Source organism: Psammomys obesus, unplaced genomic scaffold (genome assembly GCF_907164565.1).
Source record: "Psammomys obesus unplaced genomic scaffold, mPsaObe1.curated_primary_1811, whole genome shotgun sequence".
Taxonomy (NCBI): domain Eukaryota; kingdom Metazoa; phylum Chordata; class Mammalia; order Rodentia; family Muridae; genus Psammomys; species Psammomys obesus.
Genome location: NW_026596034.1, coordinates 10299854 through 10326770, shown reverse-complemented (window position 1 = coordinate 10326770; position 26917 = coordinate 10299854). Strand labels below are relative to the sequence as shown.

The window sequence follows — 26917 nt, the reverse complement described above, 5'->3', positions numbered from 1 at the left end:
GGCAGCAGCAGCGACGCCAGAGCCCGTGGGCGCCGTTCGCGAGGCCGCCGCAGGCGCCTGGCCGCAGCGCGGGGAGCCTCGGGCGCCGGAGCCCGCCGCCGCCGCCATGCCGCTGCTCTTCCTCGAGCGCTTCCCGTGGCCCAGCCTCCGCACCTACACGGGCCTCAGCGGCCTGGCCTTGCTCGGCACCATCGTCAGCGCCTACCGTGCCCTCAGCCAGCCCGAGGCCGGGTCGGGCGAGCCGGAGCCGCTAACGGCCCCGCTGCAGCCCGAGGCGCTCGCGCCGGCGCGCCCGGCCGCCGGCGGCCCCCGGGCCCGCGACGTGGCCCAGTACTTGCTGTCGGACAGCCTGTTCGTGTGGGTGAGCGAGGCTGCGGGCCGGGCGCGGAGGCGGGCGGGTGGGCGGGAGGGGGCCGCCATGTCACCCATTATCCCCCCCGGGGGGGCGTGGCCGGGCCCTGACCCCGGGCCGAGGCGGCCCCCGGGGCCGACCCTCGCGTGGGGCCGGGGGCCGAACGGCGAGGTGAGCGTGGCGGGCGGCGGAGGGGAGGTGGCGGGCCAGCCGGGGAGAACAGCCGAGGGAAGGGTGCTCGGGGCCCGCGGCCTCCCGGGCAGCGACCCACGGCTGAGAGGAGCCGGGGCGGTGTTGTCGGCGGGTCCGCGAGGAGGAGAGGGCCAAGAGTGAGGGGGACATTTTAAGCATTTGAACGCGTTGGGACAGTCATACTCTTCGCAGAACAACTTCGAAATGCTGCTGTTTGGTAATGGATTACCCGCCGTGGGCGCTGCTGAACGAAGCAAACAAACCAGCTGCGTCCTTTTCTTTTACCTGATGGTTCGTGACTTGTTCCCTTCGACTGAACGGGCACCCAAACATTCCGATCGGTGTGGCAGCGCCTCCTCTGAACTCGAATTCTCTGTTTAGCGATCCATTTTAAAACAGGGTTTCTAGTTTGTCTGCCCTGGAGAGATAAGCAGCGTTCACATGGCACAAAGTAATGGCTTCGTTTGTTACATCATTTCAGGCTGGGCAGATCTGACAAAATTTTGCTCTCACCTTGCACTTGAATGCCTCTTCTATAAAACCGTCGGAAATAGGAGAAGTTGCTCCAGGATTTAAAAATTGTCCCTTGGATTTACTATGGCTTGCTTGTGGGAATCTTACCTCCTCCAAGTACTCACTAGAGTAGGCTGTAAATGACTGAGGGGTTAATAGTCTAAGTTTGTAGAACTATATGCAAGTCATTTGTTATAATTACTCCCACTGTGCTTCATCAGGAAGCAGTGGGATTTGTGAACACCGTGGGCTGTAGATTAAGCCTTCTTGTCCTTTGATAAATAGTTTCATAGAAGGAAGCAAAGACTGAGATTCCCATTTCTCTACTCCTGTGTTAAGATGAACTGTTCTGTAGCATGGAAGGGAGAAGAGAAAGAATTCACTTCACATCCTGTTTAATTTCATATCACTTTGTATTTGAGTTAAAGGATAAACAACGTAGAATTACATTGCAGAATGCTTTTGTGAATTGTGAGGCCTATAACGTAGTGTTTGGTACAGTATTTTAAGTCTGAGATTAACAAGCCTTTCAAAAGGAACCATTATTGTATTGCTAGAACAACCAGTGGTACTGTTTAATGATTTTTTTCCCTAAGTTTCTTCTTGCAAAACCTATGTTCAAATTCCAAAGTTAATACCTCTTTATAAAACATTACCTAAGGCCTTTTGGTTTTTATGAGAAAAAATTTTTTTTTCAAAGAAATGTTCATTTTTCTTCCTAGTGCAAGACTAGGAAATGCAAATTGATCATTTCTTCTTCTTTTTTGGGTCCTTATTTCCCAGTTGAGATCCATTCGGTTTTCTTCCATTTCCTCTGGAGTTTTGGCATGCTCATTTTGGTTGCATGGTGGCTGTCCAGACCTTTCTTGTATGCACTGTGAATTTTCTTTTTTGTTTAGTACTTTGTGCTATAACAACTATACTTCAGCATTCTCAAATAAACCTCTCCTGTAGCCTGACAGGTAACATTATGGAATGACAATGGTGGGCCTTTGACAAAATGGATGCTTCTTGAGCCCCACTTATTGGCTTTAGATAACCCCCCAATACAAACAAAACACTGTCTGACAAGGTCAAGCAAGAGAAACAAGAACTAGTCCTTTGTCAGTTGTGAATCTTACTGGTTATTATTTCTTTTATTACACTCTAGAACATGTCTTTGTGGAACCCATTTAGTATCTCAGGAGGTTTGGTATTAGCACACTCAGTTCAAAACCTTTCAGAGATGCTATTTTCAGCACTCTAGAAGACACAGCTGCCAACAGCACTTTCCCCCTACCTCCAAATGACTCATATGTAAATAAGGCAAAATATGATAGGTGATGATAGATATACACATAAAATCCAGTGGGGTTTGGAGGTAGGAGAAAGGAAGGCTGTGTGGGAAGGACTGACGGCAGGTGGTGTGGAAGCAGCCTTGGAAGACAAGGGTCCTCAGCAGTGACTTGGAAATACAGTGTGTAAGGCTCAGTGTTGTAGGGGGAGGAGTGTTGGGTGGCAGGTTAGGCTGTTTCATTACAAACAGGCAGTTTCAGTTCAGACTTAAAAGGGAGAGTGAGCAGGTGGAGAGATCAGAGAGACAGCAGGAGGTGGCCCTGCCATTAGACAGGAGATGTGGAGCTCAGGCTAGCTTGTGGCCTATGACAGCCATCTTTGTTGTCACTCCTTTTCTACATGTGGTAAGAAAAGTAGGTGGAATTTCAGAACTGGTCAGGTTAGTTCTAAACTTAAAAATTTAAAAGACAGATCCTCCAAGTTCATATTTCAAAGGTCAAAGTAAACAAAAGTGATAGGCAGTGGAAGTAAATCTCTCCCTGCCACCTGCCGCCCATTGCCAGCTTCTTGTAATTGATGCTGGCCTTAAGCAGGAACCTAAGAAACATCCACAGTGTCTCAAGTCCTTCACCCAGTTCATTTCTGTGGGTTACACATGTGCACGTGTGAACATACTCTTTCTGTTTCATGCCTGCACCTGCTTTTTATTCTCTCCCTGATCGCAATGCTGCTTTGAACTTCCATCTAAAGTTACCTTGACATTCCAATTATGGGTGACCTTCCAAGGCTGATATTAGTACCTCATGGGGATCCCCTAGATGCCTGTTTCTTCAGTGAAGCCTTCCATGATGGGTGCGAGCGCTCCATTTTCATATATAGCTCTGTACAGTGTCGGGCAGACCCTTTAGCGCCTTTGGAGTCTGCCTAGGAGAGAGAGTAGTAAGCTGTATTGAGCAGATAAAACTTTAAAATTACTCTTCACTGTCGTCTCATTGAAGAGAATACTGCTTAGATCAGGCTTCCTGCAACCGGCTTTTTATGGTTCTTGGAGACTCGGTTTGTCCATAGTTCTGGGGTCTGAAGTCTGCAGGAGTATCCTGGTATCTGGAGGGAGCTGATTTGGGATTTACTTTAAAGGAAGAATGCTCCAGTTAGGTCTTTTGAGCAATTGAAGCTTTTTGGTTTTGTTTGTTTCTTTTTTTTTTTTTTAGTTTTGGAGAGTGGCTGGCTGCTGCCTACTGTCAGTCCCAGTGTGTCTGCCCCAGCTTCCCCAGTGATAGGTTGAAGGCCTGGGCCACCATGCTTGGCTCAGTTTTGTATTTTCAGCTTCGATTGAGAAGGTGCTGCGTTTGTTGGAATGACACAATATTTGTGAATTTAAGGCTTTTTCTTTAAAATTTTTAAGATTTATTTTATGGGTATGAGTGTTTTGCCTACATATTTAAATGTGCACCGCATGCATGCCTGGTGCCTTTGGAAGTCAGAAGAAGGCATTGGATTCTCTGGAACCAGAGTTCTGGATGGCGGTGTCTCACAATGTGGGTGCTGGGAACCAAGTGGGTCCTCTGTAAGAACAGGAAGTACTGATAACCACTGAACCATCTATCCAGTCCCACCTTTTTTCTGTAACTAGATGTAGAATATTCTAGTTCATTGTTAATAGCATTAAAATGTTCCAATAAATCACTATTCAGAACCTTAAAATAACTTTAGTTTTTTTCAGTGCTTTGTTGCTTTGATTTTCTTGTAAAGGTTATTTCTTTTAAAATACATTGTCCTCACCCTGCTCAGTGGTTATATGCTTTCTTTTCCCTCTCCTCCCCCCCTTCTCACCTCCCCTTTCTTTCTTCTTTGAGATAGGGTCTAGTTAAGCAGACAGGCCAGCCTTGAACTACAGCCCTCTTGCTTCAGCCTCTCACATAGCTAAGATTATAGATAGGTCTGTCACCAGGCATTTTTTTTCAAGCCCTGTTTTACTTCTTAGACATGCTAAATTTCATTTCTTTATTTTTAGACATGGTTTCTCTGTGTAGCCTTGGCTGTTCTGGAACCTACTCTGTAGATCTGTCTGCCTCTGCTTCCCAAGTGCTGGGATTAAAGGCATGTGTGTCAATACTGCCAGGTGACATGCTAATTTTCAAATCTTACATGGAATTATGAGAGACTTTTGCAGGCAGGAGAGAGTATAAATTGATTTTTTTTTCTTTTTCTTTTTTTTGACACAAGGTTTCTCTGTGTAGCCTTGACTATCCTGGACTTGCTTTGTAGACCAGGCTGTCCTCAAACTCACAGAAATCTGCCTGCCTCTGCCTCCCAGAGTGCTGGGGTTAGAGGTGTGTAGCTTTAAATTGAACAAGAAAGAGAGAGAGAGAGAGAGAGAGAGAGAGAGAGAGAGAGAAAGAAAGAAAGAAAGAAAGAAAGAAAGAAAGAAAAGAAAGAAAGAAAAAACATTTTAGCAGGGTATGGTGGCACGCACCTTTAATTCTAGCGCTCAGGGAGGCAGAGGCAGGCAGATTGCTCTGAGTTTGAGACCAGCCTGATCTACAGAGTGAGTCCAGAACAGCCAAGGCTACACAGAGGAACCCTGTCTCAGAACCTCCCACCCACCTGCCCCCAAAAAAGAAAGAAAAATCATTCTCATCTCTGTGTGTGTGTATGTGTGTGTTGTGTGTGCAGGTGCCTGTGGAGGCCAGACTGAATAGAGTGTTGGATTCCTCCAAGCTGAAGTTACAAGTGGTTGTGAGCTACCACATGGCTGCTGGGCCTTGGGGTAGAGCAGGAAGTATTCTTAACTGCTGAGCTATCTTTCCAACTCCAAGAAACTTTTTATACATAATTTTTTAAAGTCAAAAACTTTAAAAGCAGCCAGTCCCTGTGGCACACTCCTGTGATCCCAGTGCTCTGGGAGGCAGAGGCAGGCAGATCTCTGAGTTTGAGACCAGCCTGGTCTAAAAAGTCAGTCCAGGATAGCCAAGTCTACACAAAGAAACCCTGTCTTGAAAAACCAAAAAGCAAAACAAAACAAAAAATAACCCTCCCAATACAAAAAAGAAAACAAAACAACTTTAAAATGCTTAACTGAAAGTAGTAAAACTAAGTTTTGTCATGACTCAGGTACAGTGTGTTGTTTGGGATAGGGAGGTAATGATATGCTCTTAAGTGTGCGTTCAGGATCAACATCTTTATTTTTCTGCCATTGCCCCATTTTTTGAGCACTTGCTAAATGTGCATTTGTGTTTTTACACTCAAATAGTATATAAACCAGGAAGAATCCTTTTAAAAAATGTGTTACAACTATGGGGGCTTTTAGTTGATTTTTTAAAATGCCCAGTTTGCCTGGTGAAGAGAGATTTGGTATGAAGGTTGTGGTTTTGTGTGACATTTCTTTTATATGGTGAGGTTTCTATTGAGTGGCAAATTATAAAAGGGAAGTATACCTTTTACAGGTCTACTTCAGCACCTTAAAAATGAGTATTGTCAGGGTTCTAAAATTTTTCTATTTAAAATTTTATTTTTGAGATTTTATTTTATTTTAAGTGTATAGCTGTTTTATCTGCATGTTTGACTGTGTACTGTGTGTGTGTGTGTGTGTGTGTGTGCGCGCGCGCGCACAGTAGAGGGTGTTGGTTATGAGCCTGGCCATTGTGAGACACGACATAGATGCTGGGAATAAACCCAGCTCCTCTAGAAGAACAGCATCTAGAAGACACTGAGCCATCTTCCCAGTCCTCTCCCTTTTATAAAGATTTTTATTTTATATTAATTACACATGTGTGTCTGTCTACCCTTGCAGTGCCCACAGAGAGCAGAATGGTAGATCATTCTAGATCTAGGGTTACAGGCAATTGTGAGCTGCCTAACATAGGTGCTGGGATCAAATTGAAAATTCTGGGGTGTTTTGTTTTGTTTGTGGCTGGCTCTCACTTTGTAACCTTGGCTGGCCTGGAACTCTGCTATGTAGACTGGACAGGCTGAAAACTCAGATATCTTCCTGCCTCTGCTTCTGAAGTGTTGGGATTAAAAATGTGAACGGAAATGTTTTGAACTGGGTTATGTAAGAGTCAAAAGGCTGTAGGATTTTTGATGAACTATTTTTTTTCTACCTGATTAATCAAAGAATTTAAGTACCCCCCCTCCACAGAACTATTTTTGTTTTTTTGTTTTTTGTTTTTTTTTTTTTTAGATTCATTTATTATTTATACAATACTTTGCCTGCATGTACACCTGTACCCCAGAAGAGGGCACCAGATCTCACTACAGATGCTTATGAGCCACTGGGAATGGTTGCTGGGAATTGAACTCAGGACCTTTGGAAGAGCAACTAGTGCTCTTAACCTCTGAGCCATCTTTCCAGCCCCTTGTTTTAATTCTTAAAAATATCTTATTTCCTGGCCCCACTGGGCAACAGAATAGAACTAAGCATGATTTATTCTTTTTGTACTGAGTAGGGCTGCCATTATGTGTTCTACCACAGGAGTATGTGGTGGGGGACACAGAGGGAACCTGAAGAGATATGAAGGAGCTTGCTTTTTGAAAGGACCATCATATTCCCTCTTCTCCTCCCTCTTTCTCCTTCCCACTTCCATATTGTAATTTGCTTTTAAAAGTAGAGGGGAGATCAGATGGGCATGGTAACATGTATTTATAATCTTCAGTGCTTAGAAGCTGGGAGACAGGGGAATAAGGAGTTCAAGGCCAATCTAGGGTACATGAGGCTATCTCAAAACAATAACCAAAGTAAGGGAAAGATGATGTACTCATTTTCTGTTCAGGTGTGAAGATACTCATTTTAAAATTGTTTTAAAGAAGAAAGTTTTCTCAGCCAATGTGGAAGAAGCCCTTGGTTTTGACACTGGTATTCCAGCGTATCCTTGCATTTTGTAGCCCTTCTCTATGACCTGATTTTTTCGAGAAAGTAATCCTTCTCCCCTCTCCCATTGGTCAGGGCAGCATATTTGAGTTCTGGGTTTTATTGATGATGATGACTTTTAGGCCAGTTATCTGACAGTCTAAAAGTTTACGTGGGAACGAAGGGATGAAGTAATTTTGGGGGTTATTTATTTCTTTATTGAGACAGAGTCTGCACTGGGCTTTAGTCTCTTGCTCCAGCCTTCGTAGTGTATGGATTACAGGTGTGTGCCATCGTGCCAAGCTTGGCATCTACGGTTTTACAGAGACAGCAGACAAGGTTCTGTCAAAGACTGAAGGAAAGCGGCCTGCTGGAGGGACTCACTGGGGCAGGGGTCTGACTCAGTGAGCGGTGAAGCTGCTGTGTCTCCTCCCCATGCCATCCCCTTTCAGCTTTCAGAATACTTTGTACTGGTAGAAAACCAGAAAGGCTCTATCCTTGATAATGAAGGCCCAGTTCCTCATAGAAAACTTTACACCATATTGTGTTTCACCAGAACTAAACTTCTTTCTTTGATTTGTGTGTAGGTTCTGGTGAATACTGCTTGCTGTGTTTTGATGTTGGTGGCTAAGCTTATCCAGTGTATTGTGTTTGGTCCTCTTCGAGTGAGTGAGAGACAGGTAAGTGAACAGATTCTTGGAAAGAAATTTTTAAAATGCTATTATATTTCAAGCATATAAAAAAGCCCACGAATACCACAAAGAATTTATGGATGTACTTTTACTTGTGTGTGTGTGTGTGTGCGTGTGCGTGTGCATATGTGAATGCCTGCCTCTGCATGTGTGTTGCAAATGCACACAGGTGGGTATGAATGCATTTACCTATATTTGGCACACGTGAAGGAGAATTTTAAGTGTCTTTCTTTCCTGCTCTCCACCTTTTTCATGTAGGGGCTCTTACTGAACTGGAGGCTGTCACAAGTGTTTGTAGCCCCGAGCCATCTTCCCAGTCCCCAGAGTCACGTATTTACATAGATTTTCTGGTTCATTTGAATAAGGTAGAGGCATCATACAGTTTTACGCCAGATAATTCATGATGTGTTTCCCACGAGTAAGGAGATCTTCTTGAGTAGTCATAGCACAGTGATAAAAATTAGAAAGGTTAGCTTTGATAAAAATACTTTGTTTAATTGTACTCAGGATAACTAAGGCTATCCCATTATAACTATTTCTTCATGGCTTTTGTTTTGTGGAAACAGGCCCTTGCTATGTATTTCTGCAGGCATGGAACTTGCTTTGCAGAGCAGGCCGCCCCCAAACTCAGCAGTCCTCCTCGTCTCAGCCACCCAGTGCTGGGATTATCGTCACTTCTGGCTCCAAAAGTATCAAAAGATAATTCATTTTTCAAATTTTCCTTAAAAACTCTTCTTTCTTCAAAGCTTTGGTTCTTTCTGAGCTGGAAATGGACAGGCCAGTGGCAAGCTTTCTGGGTATCAGTGGTGTGCCTTCAATGCCTTGTTTTCTCTAGTGTGTTTGCTTGTCAGGTCAAACTTTACAGAAAACATTACCTTCAAGATTTGAAACGTTTGTTGTTAACCAGCTCAGCCTTTCCAGTATAGCCCATGTTCTTCATGCTGTTCTTTGCTGGCTTGTTTTATGATGAATACCATCCAGTAGATTTAATAACTATTTTGAAACCGGGTGATGATACACACCTTTAATTCCAGCACTCAGTAGGCAGAGGCAGGCAGATCTCTGAGTTCTAGGCCAACCTGATCTATAGAGTGAGTCCTGGACAGCCAGGGCTACACAGAGAAACCCTGTTTTGATGTACCCCTCCACCCCCAAAGAACTGTTTTGAGTTGACTAAAGAACTGACATAGATCTGCTCTCTGGGTGCTGTAAGCTTAAGAAATAAGAGTGATATTAGGTGGAGACACAGATGACTTAAAGTGAAGTAAACACTGCACGGTTAAATGGAGGCCTATATTAGTGAGAGCGTCTCTCTCTCTCTGTTTTTAAGTATTTTTTTATGTATATGAGTGTACCATCTGCATGCCTGGTACCCATGGAGCTAGAAGAAGGAAGAGATCCCCTAGAACTGGAGTTAGAGAGTACAGATTGTTGTTAGCCTCCATGCAGATGTGGGGATGCTGTGTCCTCTATAAGAGCAGCCAGTGCTCATAACCACCAAGCGTCTCTCCAGTGGGGAGTTTCATTTTTAAAAGTGCTTAAAACATTGAATGCCTATTATGGCACTTTAAAAAGCACTTCACATACACGAACTCGCTTAATTCACCAACTATTCTGTGAGACATAGGCTGTTCTACTCAGACCCATTTTATAGCTTGGGAAGCTAAAACAGGGAATGTCGAGGGTTCCACAGTTGTATGATAGCAGAGCCAGGAATCACAGCCTGTGATATTTCAAGTTTTCCTACTTTCTTTGCTCCAGAAACAGACATTCACCTGGGATTCCAGGTTTACTCTCTTGGGGTGTGGTGTTCAGAACCAGGGTCCAGACTAGCTGTATACAGTGTGCAAGAGCAGCGGCAGCATTGCTCCGGGCAGTCTGCCTTATGGGTGGCTAGGCTCGAAAACACGCTTTTATTTTCTCTGAGTTAGCTTTGTTCTCTGAAGGCCAAGGATCTAGCCAGAGTAGTGTCTGATTTCTCAGAGGAATTCTTGTCTTTGTGTTGCAGTTTTGCTGACCTACACTCAGGACCCTCTTGCCTCTGCCTTCCAGTTCTGAGTGCGGGGATCACAGGCGCCACACAACCACACTTCATTTTAAATTTTAAATTTAAATTTAAATTTGTAAAATGTTTACAGTCCTTAAAAAAAAATCATACCTATAGCTGAGCGGTGGTGGCACACATCTGTAATTCCAGCACTTGAGAGGCAGAGGCAGGCAGATCTCGAGCCTGGTCTACAAAGTGAATGGCAGGACAGCCAGGGCTGTGTAGACAGATGTTGTCAAGAAAAAAAAAAAAAAAAAAAAAAAGGCGTGATGTGCTCATTCTTATCTTTACCCAGATTTTTGCCATTTCTATCAATAGCTAGCTAATCCAACATTTTAATGTCTGTAAGAGGTAGAACTCATTTATTGTCCCCTTGCCTTTTCTCTGCCCCAAGAAAGTGACAGTTTTTAAACCGGAAAGTTTTTGCTTTAAAAAAGTATGTTAAAGGCTGGAGAGATGGCTCAGTGGTTGGGAGCACTTGTTATTGCAGAGGACCAGGGTTGGAGTCCCAGAACACACATGGTGAATCACAACCACCTGTAAGAAAACAATGGACAAAATTTAAAATAGTTGCATATTGGACAAAGAGATAATAAATATTAAGGACATTATTTTATTTTATTTTATTTTTTTTGAGACAGGGTTCTGTGTAGCCCAGGCCAGCTTCCCAAGTGCTGGGATTGCAGGCTGACACAATCATATTTAGCTGTATAGACTGACACAGTTGAACATTTTTCTTGTTGTTTTAATGAGTTTATTGCTTTTATACTACCAAGTAGCTTTTTAATTTTTAGTCATTTTGTTTTTGTGGAGTATATTTATATGTATGTGTGTTGTATACATGTGTGTGTATGTGTTTGTGTGTGTGTGTGTGTGTGTGTGTGTGTGTGTATGTGTGTGGAGGCCAGAGGTTGACTTTGGGGCTCTTCCCCAATGGTTTTCTACTTTTTTTTTCTTTTAAAGATTTAAAACACTACTTTTGTTTATATGCCTGTATGAGTTTGTTGCACTGCGTACTTTGTGAGCTGCCTGTTGTGGGTGCTGGGAATGGAATCTAGCCAGATCTTCTGCAAGAGCAGTAAGTGCTCTTAACCACAAACCATCTCTTCAGCCCTTTTCCACGTTGTTTTCTGAGCGAGGTTTTCACTGAGCCTGGAGCTCATGAATGTAGATAGACTGCCAGTGAGCTGCAGAGATCTGCCCGCGCCTGCCCCTCAGTCCTGGGGCACAGACAAGCGTGCTTCTTCCCTGACTCTTACTTGGGTGCGAGGGTTCCAGACTCAGGTCCTTGTGCTGCTCGGCAGCTACTGTAACCATCGAGCCATCTCCCCAGCCCTGCTTAGAGGGTTTTTGGTTATTTAGAAAGTTTAATCTTTTCTATTGTTTATTAGTCAGAGTACATAAGGATTGAAAATATTACCGTAACCTTGCTGATCCTTTCTACTATACATGAAAAATATAAAATACTTTATTTTTAGTACATAAGGGTGCTAAACAACTACTTTACAATATTTTACATTTAAATTAAAAGGGCTGAAATTTCATAACTCTTTCCAATTATAAGTGTAAGTTACAGATCACTTTGTGGCCGTGGCTATCTTTCGGCTACTTATTATAAAATAACCATGTTTTTTGTATTGTTTTGTTTTTGCCTTCTCTACAGAGGTGCTCTATAAGCTTGCTTTTGTTATAGTAACGTCTCTTAAGTCAGCTTAGCATGGCAGAACTCACCTTTACAAACTTTTTTCTTTTAGCATCTCAAAGACAAGTTTTGGAATTTTATTTTCTACAAGTTCATTTTCATTTTTGGTGTGCTGAATGTCCAGACTGTGGAGGAGGTGGTGATGTGGTGCCTCTGGTTTGCTGGACTTGTTTTCCTGCATTTGATGGTTCAGCTCTGCAAAGACCGATTCGAATACGTGAGTTTGTAGCCAACCTCTTTCCTTGCTCAGTTACATGTGTGTGCCCTGTTTGATGTAAGAAGTAATATGAGAAAGTCACAGGGTTGCATGCCTGGGATAGCTTTCTGAGAGGACTTCTAGGCCAGCTGTTCCTTGGGGAACTTCTGCCAGCAGGAGTAGGATGCCTTTTTTTCTAGGGAGCATCTCCATCCCATCCCCCAAACGCTGCAGTCACTACCTCCTAGCCTTACCTTAGGTCAGAGTGTGAAGGAGCCTTGACATATACATAGTATACAACCTGAACTCTTCTGGATATTTTCTGTTCTAGTCTTAGACCTTTCCCCCCCCCCCCTCTTGCCCTGGCTAGTGGAGCTTTTCTTTCTCACTTGTTTGTACTGTTGCCCCAACCCCTTGGGGTCAAGTCTGAAAGAGCTTCTTCTACTTTCTGTCTGGGTATAAGATCTGTCTGTGACCCCAGGGCAGACCTGTGCCAGTGAGCATCTGATACAGGCTGAGAGAAATGCATTTGGAGTGGTACATCCCAGTTGAACCCACTATAGGACCTTTCGTCTCTGTGCTTACTCAGTGTTCGTGGAGATGGCCTTGGACTTCTTTGTGAGATAATCTCGCTCTTGAAGGATTTTTTTTCCCAGTTCCCATTCTTGTTATAAATAGGAGCTTCTAGCCATCCTTTCTGGGCTGGTTGTAGCCTTTGCCCTGTACAGCAGTAACTATAGCTCCAAGTCTTCTTTTCTGTTGTTTTGTCAAGTATTAACACACATTATGAATAGGAATCTGCACCTGATTCCTATCCATTGTCCTAGCCCTAACAGGCTAGGCCTCCATATGAATTCTGAGGTGGAAGGTTAGAGCAAGACAAGCAAACACAGAATAGAACAGGACATCGTTCTGAGTCCTAGAAAATGTTAGATAATTGAGCATCCTTCTAGAGACTGTAATCTCATGGCAGGATAACTGGACAATGAGATGGACATATAATGCATATTATATCTGGTAAATTAAATGATAAGGAGCTCATGTATTCAGGTCATGGTAGAATCTGGGCTTTTCTGTGTTCATGTGGTGCTCTAAGCAAAGATACCATTGGCCTTGAATTCTGAGGGCCATTGCCATGGCGGAGCAATAAGCTCTTTCTGTTTTGTCCCTTTCAGCTTTCCTTTTCTCCCACCACACCAATGAGCAGCCATGGGAGAGTCCTGTCTCTGCTGATTGCCATGCTGCTCTCCTGCTGTGGATTGGCGGTTGTCTGCTGTGTCACAGGTTACACCCATGGCATGCATACCCTGGCTTTCATGGCCGCAGAGGTAAGGTCTGGGCATGGGTTGTCTCCAATTTGACTTCTAAACATTTTCAAGGAGACCAGAGGGTTGATGACAGACTACTTGAAAAGATATTTGGTTTTTGACTTTAATAGGCACTTACTGTCCTCCTGCTTCTGTTGGGTGCTGGTCCTGAATGTTTTTATATGAAGTATTTTGTATAATCCTTGAGTTATTTTTCTCAACAATTCAGTACCCAGGGAGCTGGGTTGGCAGGTAAGAACACTTGCTGTGCACACATGAGGACCTGAGTTTGGATTCCAGCGGCAGTGGAAAAAGCTGGATATGGCTGTGTCTGCATACTTGTAACTCTCCTGCTGTGTGGGTCAGAGGCAGGAGGATTGCTGGGACTTGCTATTCACCAGCCTAGCTCTAGTTCAGAGAGAAACCCTGTTTCAGGATGAAAAGACAGAGTGACAGAGTAGGATTTCTGGCATCCGTTCTGGCCCCCATGTGCACATCTTTCACATATAGCAGTTACAGCGTGCTAGGGATTGTAATGGGAACTTAACCTACGGTTTTGTACACCCTGGGCAAGGGCTCTATCCTGGGTCATAGCTCAGCAGGAATCATTTTAAATTTTTTACACACATTGATTCCGTATTAATTCTGCTTCTGGTGGAGGAGGAAATTCTGAGGCTTACGGTGTAAGCTGTTTGAGGTTTCAGAATGACAAATGCATTTCAAGTCCTCTCACACCAAAGTAGGAAAAGCATTCCTCTTAAGATATAACAAAAATCGTCTGTGGGCTATTAATGAAATATATTTAATCATTTTAAAGCTGGATTAAAATTTTACATAATTATTTAAACATCATTTTAAAGGAATTTTATTTGTGTGTGTGTATTGCTGGAGATTGATGTTAGGGCTTTCTGTCATGAACAAGAGTTGTCTATAGCCCTCTATGACTTTAGCTGGTCTGGAACTCTTTATATAGATGAGGCTAGCCTCAACCTCACAGAAACCTGCCTGCCTCTGTTTCCTGAGTGTTGGAATTATAGGTGTGCCACCAGGCCTGGCTGCAAAAAATTTTCAGTGGCATTTATTTATTTCATGTGTATGCTACAGCGTATGTGTAGATGTCAGAGGACAACTTGTGAGAGTTAGTTCTCCCGTTCTACCATGTGAGGATTGAACTCACCGTGTCAGGGTTAGTAACAAGTACCTTTATCTACTGAGCTATCTCAGCAGCCTAAATACATATATATATATATATATGTATTTATATATATATATATATATATATGTATTATATATATGTATATATATATGTATATATATATATACACACACACATACATTCATACATACATATATACATACACATCTATGTATATATGTATGTATATGTATATTTATTCTTTGACAGTTTCATATATGTATGTAATATATGTTGATCATGTTCATCCCCAGCTTTCCCCTGGACTCCTCCTGGACCTCCCCAACATGCCACCCTTCCACCTTTATGTTTTCTTTTTTCTTTTAATATTCTGTGACTGAGTCTAGTTAATACTTCTTGCACACACATTGGTGTGGCCTATCTTCCTTGAGTATTTAAAAATTAAAAAAAAATACTTTGTAAAAACTGACAGAAGTTAGAATTTTTTCTGTTTGGTAGAAGCCCAATTAAAAAGGAAAGGTTTATTTTTATTTTATATGTATGGGTGTTTTGCGTGTATTTATTTATGTCTGTGTAGCATTTGTATGGAGTGCCTGTGAAGGCTAGAAGACGGTGTTGTATCCTTCGGTATTGGAGAAACAGACAGTTCAGAGCTGCCATATATGTGCTGGGAGTTAAACGTTGGTTCTCTGGAAGAGCATCCAGTTCTAAACCACTGAGCTATCTCTCCAGCATCCAAGGTTTTTGTAGGTCTTAATTTTTTTAATTTATTTTTTATGTGTCCAAGTGTTTTGCCTGCATCTGTTTATATGTACCATGTGCATGCCTGGTACTCTCAGAGATCAGAAGAGGGCATTGGACCCCGTCTGTTACACTGGAGTTACAGAGGATTGTGAACCACCATGTGGGTTCTGGGATCCAAACCTGTATCCTCTGCAAGAACAGCAGGTTCTCTTGACTACTGAGCCATCTTTTTAGCCTGTTTGTACTCTTTATATTCAGTAACTAATATATTTGACTTTTCCTCAGTCAAATACAAACTTTATAATTACTTTTACCTATAATTGCTAATTAGAAAAATGAAGTATACCAGTTCCTTTTATTTGTGATTTCACTCTCCACAGTTTCAGTTATTTTCAGTAAGCTGCTAGCTGAAATTATTAAATGGAAAATTCTGGATATAATGATTCATGTGGGTTATTTTTTGTGCTCGACTTAATCTCAGTGTCACAAGTGCTCTCTTACTCAGCTTTTACACCTAGCCCCGTAGTATATAAGCTGTAAAGTCTGCACTTTTCTGAGGATCACAGTGACATTGGGTGTGATGCTGCCTGAAATACACATCATTTATTTGTTTAGTTTATCTACATTGTATATGCTACACACCCACTAAGTATTTATTGGCCAACTTATTTATCTGATCACCTATAGTTGTATCCTAGTGCTTGTGTTTGAATGTCCTAGTTACTTTTCTGTTGCTGTGATAAAATACTTCAACAAAGCAACTTAAGGGAGAAAGACTTCATTTTGGTTAATAGTTCCTGAGAGATACCATCCTTCTTGGCAGGAAAGACGTGCAGTAGGAGCAGGAATGTGGCCTGCTACACATTGCACCGGCACTGAAGAAGCAGAAAGCAATGAATGTGTGCTGCTGCTCGGTGCTCCTTCTCTGTCTGTAGAGTCCAGGGTCCCAGGCGGGATGGTGTCAGAGTGGGTGGCTCCTCTTACCTCAGCCCAGTCAGAATAACCCCTGGGCGTGCTTAGAGGCCTATCTCCCAGGTGGCTCCAGATTTTGTCCAGTTGACAGTGCTATCACATCAGACCACCTCTCTCTGTGTCCAAGAACAGTGAAGCAGAGGAAGCACTAGGTATAATGCAGGCCAGGTTACCTGTAATATGACATGGTAATACATTAGGGCGGAAGGAAAAAGCAGTGTATAAAATACTCCTTTAATCCTGGTGCTTGGGAGGCAGAGGGAGGCTGATGACTGTGAGTTCAAGCCACCTTGGTCTGTATAATGAGTTCCAGGACAAGCAGAGCTATATAGTGAGACCTTGCCTCTACAAAAAGGAAAGAAAGAGATGACATACCTCCTAGATAAGAGAAATCTATGTAGTAGATATACTGAAGCTAGTTCGTTATTGTCAAGACAAATTAGGTGTAAATATTTATGAGTTTGTTGGAAGCAAGGTTAATGTTTATTTTTACCTGGTAGTATTCATTTCCTTGTATATGTAGTGCTGATAAAATTAGAAAATGCCCCTGGCTAGAGAGATGACTCAGCAGTTAAAAGCCCTTACTGCTCTTTCTGTGGACCTAGGTTTCATTCGGTTATCTAACTTTCAGTTTATTGTGTGCCAAATTTATGAAAATGGATACCTAAAAGTAACCTTATTTAGCCTGGGTTGAGTAGCTGGGTGTGGTGGCATATATACAATCTCTGAGCTTGAGGCCAGTTTGGTCTATATACTTAGCTTCTGGCCAACTAAGACTACATAGTAAGACCATGTTTCAAAACAAACAAACAAAAACCAAACAACTCTACCTTCCCTTTTTAGACAATACTCAGGGAGTATGCATTGGCCTTGAACTCCTGAATCTCCTGTCCTGGGTTTATTGGTGTGTATGATCATGTATTGCTTGAGGAAATATTTTTAAGATTTCTTTCTTTCTTTCTTTCTTTCTTTCTTTCTTTCTTTCTTTCTTTCTTTCTTTCTTTCTTTCTTTCTTTCTTTCTTTTCTTTTCTTTTCTTTTCTTTCTTTCTTTTTCCATGTATGCCTGCATGTCAATAGAGGGCATCAGATTCCTCTATAGATGGTTGTGAGCCACCTTGTGGTTGCTGAGAATTGAACTCAGGTCCTCTGGAAACCTCTGAGCCATCTCTCCAGCCCCCAGGAAATACTACTTAAGATCAGTACTCTTTTAGGTAACCAGTCATGGTGACTCAGTGTTATGTCAAGTAGAAGTGGTTTTAAACAGTTAGGATGGGCCTCATATTTGCAGAAGGCATTCCTAGGAGATGAGCAAGGATGGCTAGCAGCTAAGAAAGGCTCAGCACAAGCTGGCTCCTACATCGTGAAGATATTCCACAGAAACTGGGGGCAGAGGAAGTAAATGAGTGATAAACTTGACTAATCTACTTCTTGTTTTTGTTTTGTTTCATAGAAATCTGCTTTTTAATTAAACTAAGGAGTATTTTTCTTTTGTAGTCTCTTCTTGTGACAGTGAGGACAGCTCATGTGATTTTAAGGTGAGTAGTAATTTTAGAGAGATGATTGACATTTACTTGTTTAGTTGGCTTTGAGATGTAATGGTGTAAAATATATAACAATGTGACTAAACTATAACATGTTAAATTTACTTGAACTAGTAAAATTTACTAGTGTAAATTTACATGTGTTTCTCATTTTCTGTCTGTAATGTAGATATATAATTCACCTCTGGGACCTCAACCATGAAGGAACTTGGGAAGGAAAGGGAACCTACGTGTATTACACAGATTTTGTCATGGAGCTCACTCTCTTGTCCCTGGACCTCATGCACCACATTCACATGCTGGTGAGTCTCCTCAGAAAGAGCTCTGAGAGAGGAGCAAGATTTTTCAGGACACGAACGTTAAGGCAGTGGTTCGCACGTTGAAACAATGAAACACTGAGTAGTAGGTGACCCTTAAGACACTTGAGTATGCTGGGCAGCCTCCTCCTTTGGCAGCCGGGCGGAGGGCAGCGCTGGGGGCTCGCTCTGGCTGGTGTCCAGCTCAACAGGTGATCGCTGTGCCGGGAGACTTCGCCAACTCTGCTCGCCAGGCAGCAGAGCATGCTTAGAGCAGGGTTCCCTACAGTGCCCGGGGCTCTCCTCTTGAGCAGCTGCTTCCTAGTGGTAATGGGAAGGAGTTCTTGCTGCTTTTACCTCCTTATGGATTTATGGTTTTCTACCTTTGTAATTAAAAAGAAAGTCTTTGTATTTAAAATCTACTGCGTTAAATTGGTGTGTCAGAAGTTTGAGTGTTAAGCAGGGTCAGTCTTACCCACCTCTAGTTCCAGCACTTGTGAAGCAAAGGCAGGAGAATCAAGTGCAAAGTCAGCCTGGGTATATACTGAGACCCTGACTCGGACACCCAGGACTGGCTGGCCATGGAGCGGAGGGTGAGCACTCACCCAGCATAGTCGGTGCCCTGGGTTTGCTCCCCAGCACCGCAGGAGGGAAACGTATTTCTCCTTGACAGGTGAGCATTAAAAGAAAAAATCTCAATAATGGCAACAATCAGTGTAGTCATGGCAATTCATTTATAAGCTCAGTCACAGTAACATTTATAAATCACAGAGCACATTTATAAGTGTACTTTTTTAAAATGAAGAAAACTTAACATTTTGTTTTTATAAAGTTTATGATAAAAATTTGCAAATAAATACACACGAAATTAAACAGATTTAAAATCTGTACAGCTTAATGTATGTATGTGTCTGTACATTTAAGTTTGCATGGCTGGACATCTTGTGTATTAAGCTTAGGAATTTCTGGTTAATTACTCAGGATGTTGCTGGCATACCTAGGGATGCCTAGGCTAAAGAGCTGTGTGTACTGTTTGCGGCAATCAAATAGATACATGAGTTTACTTCCTGAAGGATTGTTCCATTTCCCCTTCACCAACCTTAGGGAGCTTCTGTTGTCTATGCACCTTCATCACTAGCAGATTCGTGTGTGTGTGTGTGTGTGTGTGTGTGTGTGTTACATGTTTGTGTATGTGTGCTCATACTGCACATAGACGAGAGTATGGATGTATATGTGGCAGCCAGAGATTGATGCAAGGTGTTTTCTTTTGTTGTTCTCTACCTTATTTTTTGAAATACGTAGAATCACTGGATCTGGAGCTCACTGATGAACTAGACTGCTCAGTGAATTTCAGAGTCCTTCTGTCTTCAGCCTTTGGAGCTCTGGGGCTGCAAATGTATATGGTCATGCCTGTCCTTTATTTTTTGTTAGTTTGTTTTGACAAACAAGCAGGGTCTCACTATGTAACCATGACTGGTCTGGAACTCTTTATGTAAACCAGGCTGGCCTTGAACTCACAAGTAAGAAAATGGCACAAACACTGACTCTGTAAGTAACAGTGGCGCCTGTTAGTGTACATACACTCACGACATTTATGAACATGTAAAAGGAATAAGATCCCAGAGATCCAAACTGACCCTGAGAAAAAAAAGGCTACCCACTATTCCTGCACTTTCTGGTTTGGGTTAGCCTCAAGCTGGCAAGTGAGAGACTGCTGCCTCTGCCTCCCAAGTGCTGGGAATAATGGCATGTGCCTGACCACCATTGACTGGCTCAGGCCTGGCTTTTTATATGGATGTTGGAGAGCCTAACACAGCATTTTACCCACTGAGCTGTGTTTTTAGCCCCTCACATTTGTTTTTATTGTATATTTTACCCCCCCCCCCCTTCTCCATTTAGTTATTTGGCAACATCTGGTTTTCTATGGCCAGCCTGGTCATCTTTATGCAGCTTCGTTACCTGTTCCATGAGGTTCAGCGTCGAATCCGCAGGCACAAGAACTACTTGCGTGTGGTAGGAAACATGGAAGCCAGGTAAGAGAGTATGACTTGGTATTTATTCATTTTAGCTTTGTGTATGGTGTTGAGACAGGATTTCACCATAGTGGAGGCTGACCTCCTACTCACTCTGCTCTGCTCATGCTCTAGGCCAGCTTTAAATTCATAATCTGGCTGCGGTAGTTAGCATTCCCAGCTTCCATGTGAGCTCATATGATAACAGTGACTCTTACTCTCCACCAGATCTTGCTGTTGTAAACTTCTAACTAGACAGAAAAGTACAGGCTGGAGTGTTGATGGCTTAACTCTGTGTCCCCCTTAGTTGCAGGGTGGTTTGTGCTGATTTACTAGCTCCATGTATTCTAGTGACCTTATTCTTTAGAGATGACATAGAACCTGGGAAGGGTTCCAGAAGATACAGTGTTCTTAATTTTGGTCAGTCTGTGTCACTACTGAGTGGATGCTCTTATGGTTTTCTGCCATCTTTGTTTTGGGAAGGTGTGTTTTGATCACACTTTATGCATCCACATTTATCGTCACGGCTCACTCACTGAAGTCTCTCACTTGCCAGCTTGAGGCTAACCCAAACCAGAAAGTGCAGGAATAGTGGGTAGCCTTTTTTTTCTCAGGGTCAGTTTGGATCTCTGGGATCTTATTCCTTTTACATGTTCATAAATGTCGTGAGTGTATGTACACTAACAGGCGCCACTGTTACTTACAGAGTCAGTGTTTGTGCCATTTTCTTACTTGGTTATTTTAAGAGCTATGAAGGAAAAACATTTTTTTTTTCATTGATCAATTTTACTGTGTGATTGTGCTATTACAGTGGTTAAGTATAAAATACGGTGAATGCTGGATGTGTATGAACTGATGAGCTCCTGCTGGGCCTGTTACATGTTTTACAGGTTTGCAGTTGCAACTCCTGAGGAGCTAGCTGTAAATAATGATGACTGTGCAATCTGCTGGGACTCCATGCAGGCTGCAAGGAAATTGCCCTGTGGACATCTTTTTCACAAGTAGGCGCTTTGTACAGGGTGTTTGGGAATGGACTTTTGTCCTGGGAGTATGAGTACTTTTTTACATGGTTTGGAACATAATCCCAGCAGTGGAGCAAGAATGTTACCTTAACCTGGCCCTCTTGTTGCTGTTGCTTGGAGCCTGTGACTGGCTTTTTTTTTTTTTTTAAACTCCTGAGCCTTTTCTTTTGCTTCAGATGGTTCTTTACCTACATTTGCCATATTTATTTCTGTTTATTACCTTTCTTCATAATTTTTGTCATTTAAGTTCTAAGTTGTTTTTTTTTTTAACATTTTTTTGTTTTGTTTTGTTTTTCGAGACAGGGTTTCTCTGTGTAGCCTTAGGGGTCCTGGACTTGATTTGTAGATCAAGCTGGCCTTGAACTCACAGAGATCCAACTGCCTCTGCCTTGAATACTGGGATTAAAGGTGTGTGTCTTAAGTTCTAAGTTAACAAATATTCTTTTTAAAAATAATTTATTTAATTTTATTTTACGTGCATTGGTGTGAAGGTGTCAGATCCCTTGGAATTGGAGTTATAGACAGTTGTGAGCTGCTGTGTGGTCGCTGTGAATTGAACCTGGGTCCTTTGGAAGAGCAAACAGTGCTCTTAACCACTGAGCCGTCTCTCCAGCCCCAGTCTGTAATATTCTTTAATATTCTAAAATACACATTTCTGCATATCTTCCAGGCAGAGAAAAATCTGATTTTGCATTTTGCTCATGTTCAGAAGTAGCGTGAAAACACTACAGGGAACATGGTTGAAATGGGACCAGATCAAGACCACTTGAGTGATCCATGAACAAGGATCACAGGCTAGACCCTTTCATAAGCCTCCAAGATCAGAGAAGCTATCATATTTCAGAGAGCTCATCAACACTATATTTAAGCTAAATAAATATGTGCCTGGAATTAGTGTTTTGCTATTGATGGATTTAGAGCTATCTTTTGGCCCTTGGACTATTGAGTTTTTTGGTGTTATTTTTGTTTGTTTGTTTGTTTGTTTTGTTTTGTTTTTAATGCCTTCTGTCTTTTTCTTTTTAATATCAGAGTGGCTCTGGAGCTGGAGTACCCACTCACCAAATGTCCTGACAGACTGTTTTATTTGTTAGGATTACATACTGTGATGGGCTGTGGGGATAAAATGGATGGAAGTTACAGATGAAGCCTTTATTTTTGGAGTTTGCCATTTAATACAGGAGTTGAACTTGAATGAATGGGCACATTTAGAATGTGTACAGTCTAAATTGACCTGCATGCTTTAGATCAGGGCTCTGAAGGTGGCACACACCTGTAATCCCAGCACTCGGGAGGCAGAAGCAGGTGGAGCTCAGTGAGTCCAAGGCCAACCAGTCTACAGAATGTGTTCTAGAACAGCCAAGGCCACATAGAGGCACCCTGTCTCCAAAAACTTAAAAGCTGAGGTTGGTGGGGGGCATGGGGTTGGGAGAGTAGAGAAAATAAAAATTAAAAAAGGGAAAACAGGGCTCTGAAGAGTAGAAACAAAAGAATCTGATTTAGGTTAGGAGGAAGTGGCGTTTGAGAATGAGTGGAAGTGAGATATGCAGGTATAGAGCATGTAGCTATGCAGGTGTAGAGCATATAAAATGGGAGGCACTGGGGGCAGCTCCAGCAGGGGGAGGTTGGTGTGTTGATGGAACTAGATGGAAGCCAGTAAGTTCTTGAAGCTCACAGAAAAGGAGAGTGTGGCTGCCAAGGTAGGAGAAGTAGGGTGCAGAAAGCCAGCGATGGGCAGGGTACCATTGTAGGGTTTAATGAGGTGGTGAGAGAGAGGAGGAAATTAGATCTCTGGAGTCACTGCTTTGAGGACAAGGCCAAGTTATAACTAAAGTAATGGCTAAAGTAGTAAAAGATCACTTGAGTAGAGGACTATAGAGGAGTTTTAATTTAGAACATGTCTACTCTGGCTACATGTCTACTTTGGATCACATCCAAAGACCTTCTAGGTCTATATGATCTGGCTGGAATATAAACACACCTTTAATCCAGGAGACAGAGGCTAGCAGATCTGAGTTTAAGGCCAGCCTGGTATAGAGGATGTTTCAGGTAAAAACAAACAAACAAACCCCTACATTCATGCGTGGTGGTTCACGCCTTTAATCCCAGACACTGAAGTTAAAGTTAGTTTGTAGGAGGAAGCACCATGTTTGAAAGTGATGTCTAATTGAGTGGCAGAAACAGTGACGAATCAGAGAAAGACTTGGAGAATGAGATACACCCAACTCTCACGAGATGAGAGAGGTAAGGGAAACTACTTAAGGAGCAACACAGAGGAGCCAGGCGAGGTGGTGCTTGTCTGAAATCTCTGCAGTCGAGGAGGCAGCGGCAGTTGGATCTTGGTGAGTTTAAGCTCAGCCTTATCTACTAATTGAGTTCAAGACAGCCAAGGCTATACAGAGAAACCCTGTCTTGGAAAAAAGAAAAAAAAAAAGGAACAACGCAGAGAATGAGAAAGAAGGGAGGCAGTTGTACAGGGAGAATTTTACGGACAGAGGTTGAATGAGAGAACAAGCTATAAACAAGTGAAGACAGAACAAGCCAGAGAAGGAGAGAGAAGATTAGAAAGGATTGCTGGAGCTGGGTACAGTAGCACACGTCTGTAATCCCAGCATTTGGGGAGGCAGAGGCAGATGGATCTCTTGTGAGTTTGAGGCCAGCCTGGTCTACAGTGTGAGTCCAGGACAGCCAAGGCTACACAAAGAAACCCTGTCTTGAAAAAGCAAACAAACAGAAAAGGAAAAGATTGCTGGGGTTAAGAGGCCAAGCAGAGCAATTCAGAGGCTGAGAAAAGAGCCAGATTGACTAAGTCAGCTGGGAGAGGAGTTTGCGCCAAAACAGCTGAATTGAACCATCTAGCCAGAGCTCAGTAAGATCAAGAAAGGTTAAGCTTATTAAGCAGTAAGTCTCAGACGCTAAAAACATTCTAGGCCTAGGTTGTACAGAGGCTAAAAGCTTTCAGGACTAGAACTAGGTTAGCAGAATGAGGCTAATAACTCTCCAAAACAACAGTTGAAGCAGGAGAATAAGTTCTTTTACAGAGGACTCCAGGATGGAAGAGGCCAAATGTTGGATGATTGAGCCACCTGGAGTTGGGGAGATAAGCCATGCTGTAAAGTGACTGAGGATGGGCCTTAACCAGGAGTGCCTGTATTAGAGAGAGGGATTCAGAGAAGTATCCAGAAATGTTTGTCAGTACTTAGATCTGGCTAGTGAAAAATAATAGTGAAATAAAAATAGAAAAAACATTAGAAAAAAAATTCTGATGAATTCTCACAGAATATGCTAAAGAGCAATTAAATATGTTCATTTCTCTTCCTTTGAACTCTTTGATAGCTCCTGCCTTCGTTCTTGGCTAGAACAAGACACCTCTTGTCCAACGTGCAGAATGTCTCTTAATATTGCTGATGGCAGTCGTGCCAGGGAAGACCAGCAAGGAGAGAACTTGGATGAGAACTTGGTCCCTGTAGCAGCTGCAGAAGGCAGGCCTCGCCTAAACCAGCACAATCACTTCTTTCACTTTGATGGTAAATTGGCTTCAGCCTCCACAACTATCCGAATGATTTTCTTTCCTAAAATGAACTTGTTAGCATTATAAACCACCCTGTATAGACAAATTTACTAGTACTTTAAAAGTTTTTTCACTACTCTTCATTTTATTAAATTTATTGTATGTTTTAGCACATATGTACCCATACTACATGGTATACCTGTGGAGTTCAAAGGGCAGTTTGTGAATCTTGGTTCTTGTATCATATGGATTCCTGGGATTAAATTTGAGTTGTTAGGTTTAGCATTAAGTGTTTTTCAGCCTGAGTGTTACATTTTAACTTTACTTGGTTTTTAATTCAAGTTTTTTCTGTTTCTCAGATTGGCCTTGAATTTAGGGTTGTTCTGCCTCAGTCTTCCTAGAGTTGGGATTACAGGCTTGTAACTGCCATGTGTGCTTATAACTCTGTTTCAAAAGTATTCTGAATGGGTGAATTGGTAGGTGGAACTGAGGGGTTGGTTATTCTGAGCCATTAACAAGTGGGGTGTGGCTGGGTAGTTGTGGTACATGCCTTTAATCCCAGTACTGGTGTTGCAAAGGCAGGCAGATCTTGGTGATTTCAAGGACATCCTGGTCTATAGGTCCTGTTTCAAGGACAGCCAATGCTACACACAGAAACCCTTTTTGGAAAAATAAAAAAGTGCAGGAGGTAGAGGTAGTAAAATTGAATAAGTGTGCCTTCAGGGAGCGCACACAATCAGTTTAGTAGTTAGGTCTTTATTAATTGATTGTGTTGGTGTGTTATATAAACATGATGGTTTCTTGAGTTGTTTTCTCAGGGAGTACCATGACCATAGGTTGAATCAGAACTGGAGCACTGTTGCTTTCTTCCTGTAGCTTAGATTCTAAAGTCATGGACATTACAATGAGGGTGAGGGTGGGGCTCCTTATCTTCCCTTGAGTCACATGCGCCCAGTGGATGTTGAGCCCATCCAATTCCATTTCCATGTGTTGTAAAAATAACTTTCTTCTCCCGGTTCAGTTGTTGTCTTGCCTCCTACTAACCTAGGTCTAGAATGTTTTCAGCCTCCGAGATTTACTGTTTTGTAAGCTCCCCCTTTCTTGTTCTTGCTGAGCTCTGGGCTGGCTGGTTTAACTCAGCTGTTCTGACTCCCCTCCCAGCTGACTGATTCAGTCTGGCTTCTCTCAATTGCTCTGCTCCAGCAATCTTTTCTAACTTTTCTGGCTCCTTCTCATTCTCTGGCTTCACCTGAGTTCTCTATGCAACCTGTCTCTGTTGCTGTCCCTGTTACTGTAAAAGCTGACAACCCCCCCCCCGCCACCATCCCCACTCCCCGAATTGCCCCTTGAGTAGCTTCTCTTTCCTCTCTATTCCTCTATTCTCAATGTATCCTACTGTCAATTCTTCTGATTTGTCACTGTTTATGCCACTTAATTAGACATTACTTTAAAAAATGGGTGCTTCTGAAAGGTTAGAGTTAATTCCTGGGGCTAGGGCAGAATCACAAGACCACATTCCTTTCAGATAATGGGCCAGCAGCAGTCCCCACCCAGATAAACCTCAGGGTATGACTGGAGTCACATGGCCCCTAAGAACTAGAGGTCAGATGTCTCCCAGGTAGCGAGGCCTGACCCTTAGCAGTCTTGGCCACTAAAAATAGACCAATCATTTTAAAGGTCATCTTCCCTAGAGACCACCCCACTTGAGTTTTGTTCCTCTTGCCCAATCCTATAATGCCAAGGCTTGTACTACCCCACTTGCGATTATGTTCCTTTAAAAATCTTGATCTCCTGGAGCTGGGGGTCGCTTGCCCGTTTGTCTTTGTAAAGGGCAGCCACCTGGCTCAAGCTTGTAATAAAAAGACCCTTGTGTGTTTTGCAACGGGGTCAATTCCTGTAGATCTTTTGGGGGCTCGAGAACTGGGTGTAACACTTCCTTCTACATACTATCTCTACATTCTTGTTTGGGATTAAAGGTGTGTACCACCATGCCTAAACTTTTTTTTTACCTGAAACTTGTTCTGGACCAGACTGCCCTTGAACTCAGAGATTGCTTCCCTCTGTCTCCCGGATTAAAGGAATTTGTATTCAAGCTGAATCACACTGACAGGTCTTAGGATCTGATCTCTTGTCAGAACAGCCATGTTCTGAATTAACATTTGTCTACAATGTGTTGTATGAATTCCCACTCTGTGAGGGCTTTGCTTAGGTTGAAGTTTGACATCTCCAGATAGCTATTTTGTGCTTTATGATGGTGGAATCTATTTTTCTTAGTGAAGCCCTAAAAATCCCCTCCCCTCAGTCTTGTAAGGAGTGTCACATAGCCCTCAGGGCAGATTTTAGACTCTTCCTGATAAGGAAACCAGTTCTGGTAGCTATCTATTCCTAGAAACGCCCCACCCACTGAGAAGGTCTAGTCTTAAGCAGTGACCTTCAACTGTACTTGGAGTTTCCCCCCATCCACTAAGTACTGATTTATTCTAGTAAAGGGCCATGCGTGGGAAAAGAGGTGCTGTACCACTGCATGCAATTCAAGTATC

At 42.6% G+C, this 26917-nt stretch overlaps 1 protein-coding gene across 1 annotated transcript in view; it reads left to right on the top strand.

The window, feature by feature from the left end:
- Nucleotides 1-6: 6 nt before the first annotated feature.
- Nucleotides 7-26917, top strand: part of Amfr (autocrine motility factor receptor) — a 38587-nt gene continuing 11676 nt past the window's right edge. Inside the window, exons 1-9 of the mRNA XM_055620992.1 lie at nucleotides 7-361; nucleotides 7769-7861; nucleotides 11675-11839; nucleotides 12994-13146; nucleotides 17493-17533; nucleotides 17709-17841; nucleotides 19735-19868; nucleotides 20738-20848; nucleotides 24203-24393. Of these exons, the coding sequence (XP_055476967.1) occupies nucleotides 107-361; nucleotides 7769-7861; nucleotides 11675-11839; nucleotides 12994-13146; nucleotides 17493-17533; nucleotides 17709-17841; nucleotides 19735-19868; nucleotides 20738-20848; nucleotides 24203-24393 (1276 nt within the window). The 5' untranslated portion in view covers nucleotides 7-106. The remainder of the gene's footprint in view (nucleotides 362-7768; nucleotides 7862-11674; nucleotides 11840-12993; nucleotides 13147-17492; nucleotides 17534-17708; nucleotides 17842-19734; nucleotides 19869-20737; nucleotides 20849-24202; nucleotides 24394-26917) is intronic.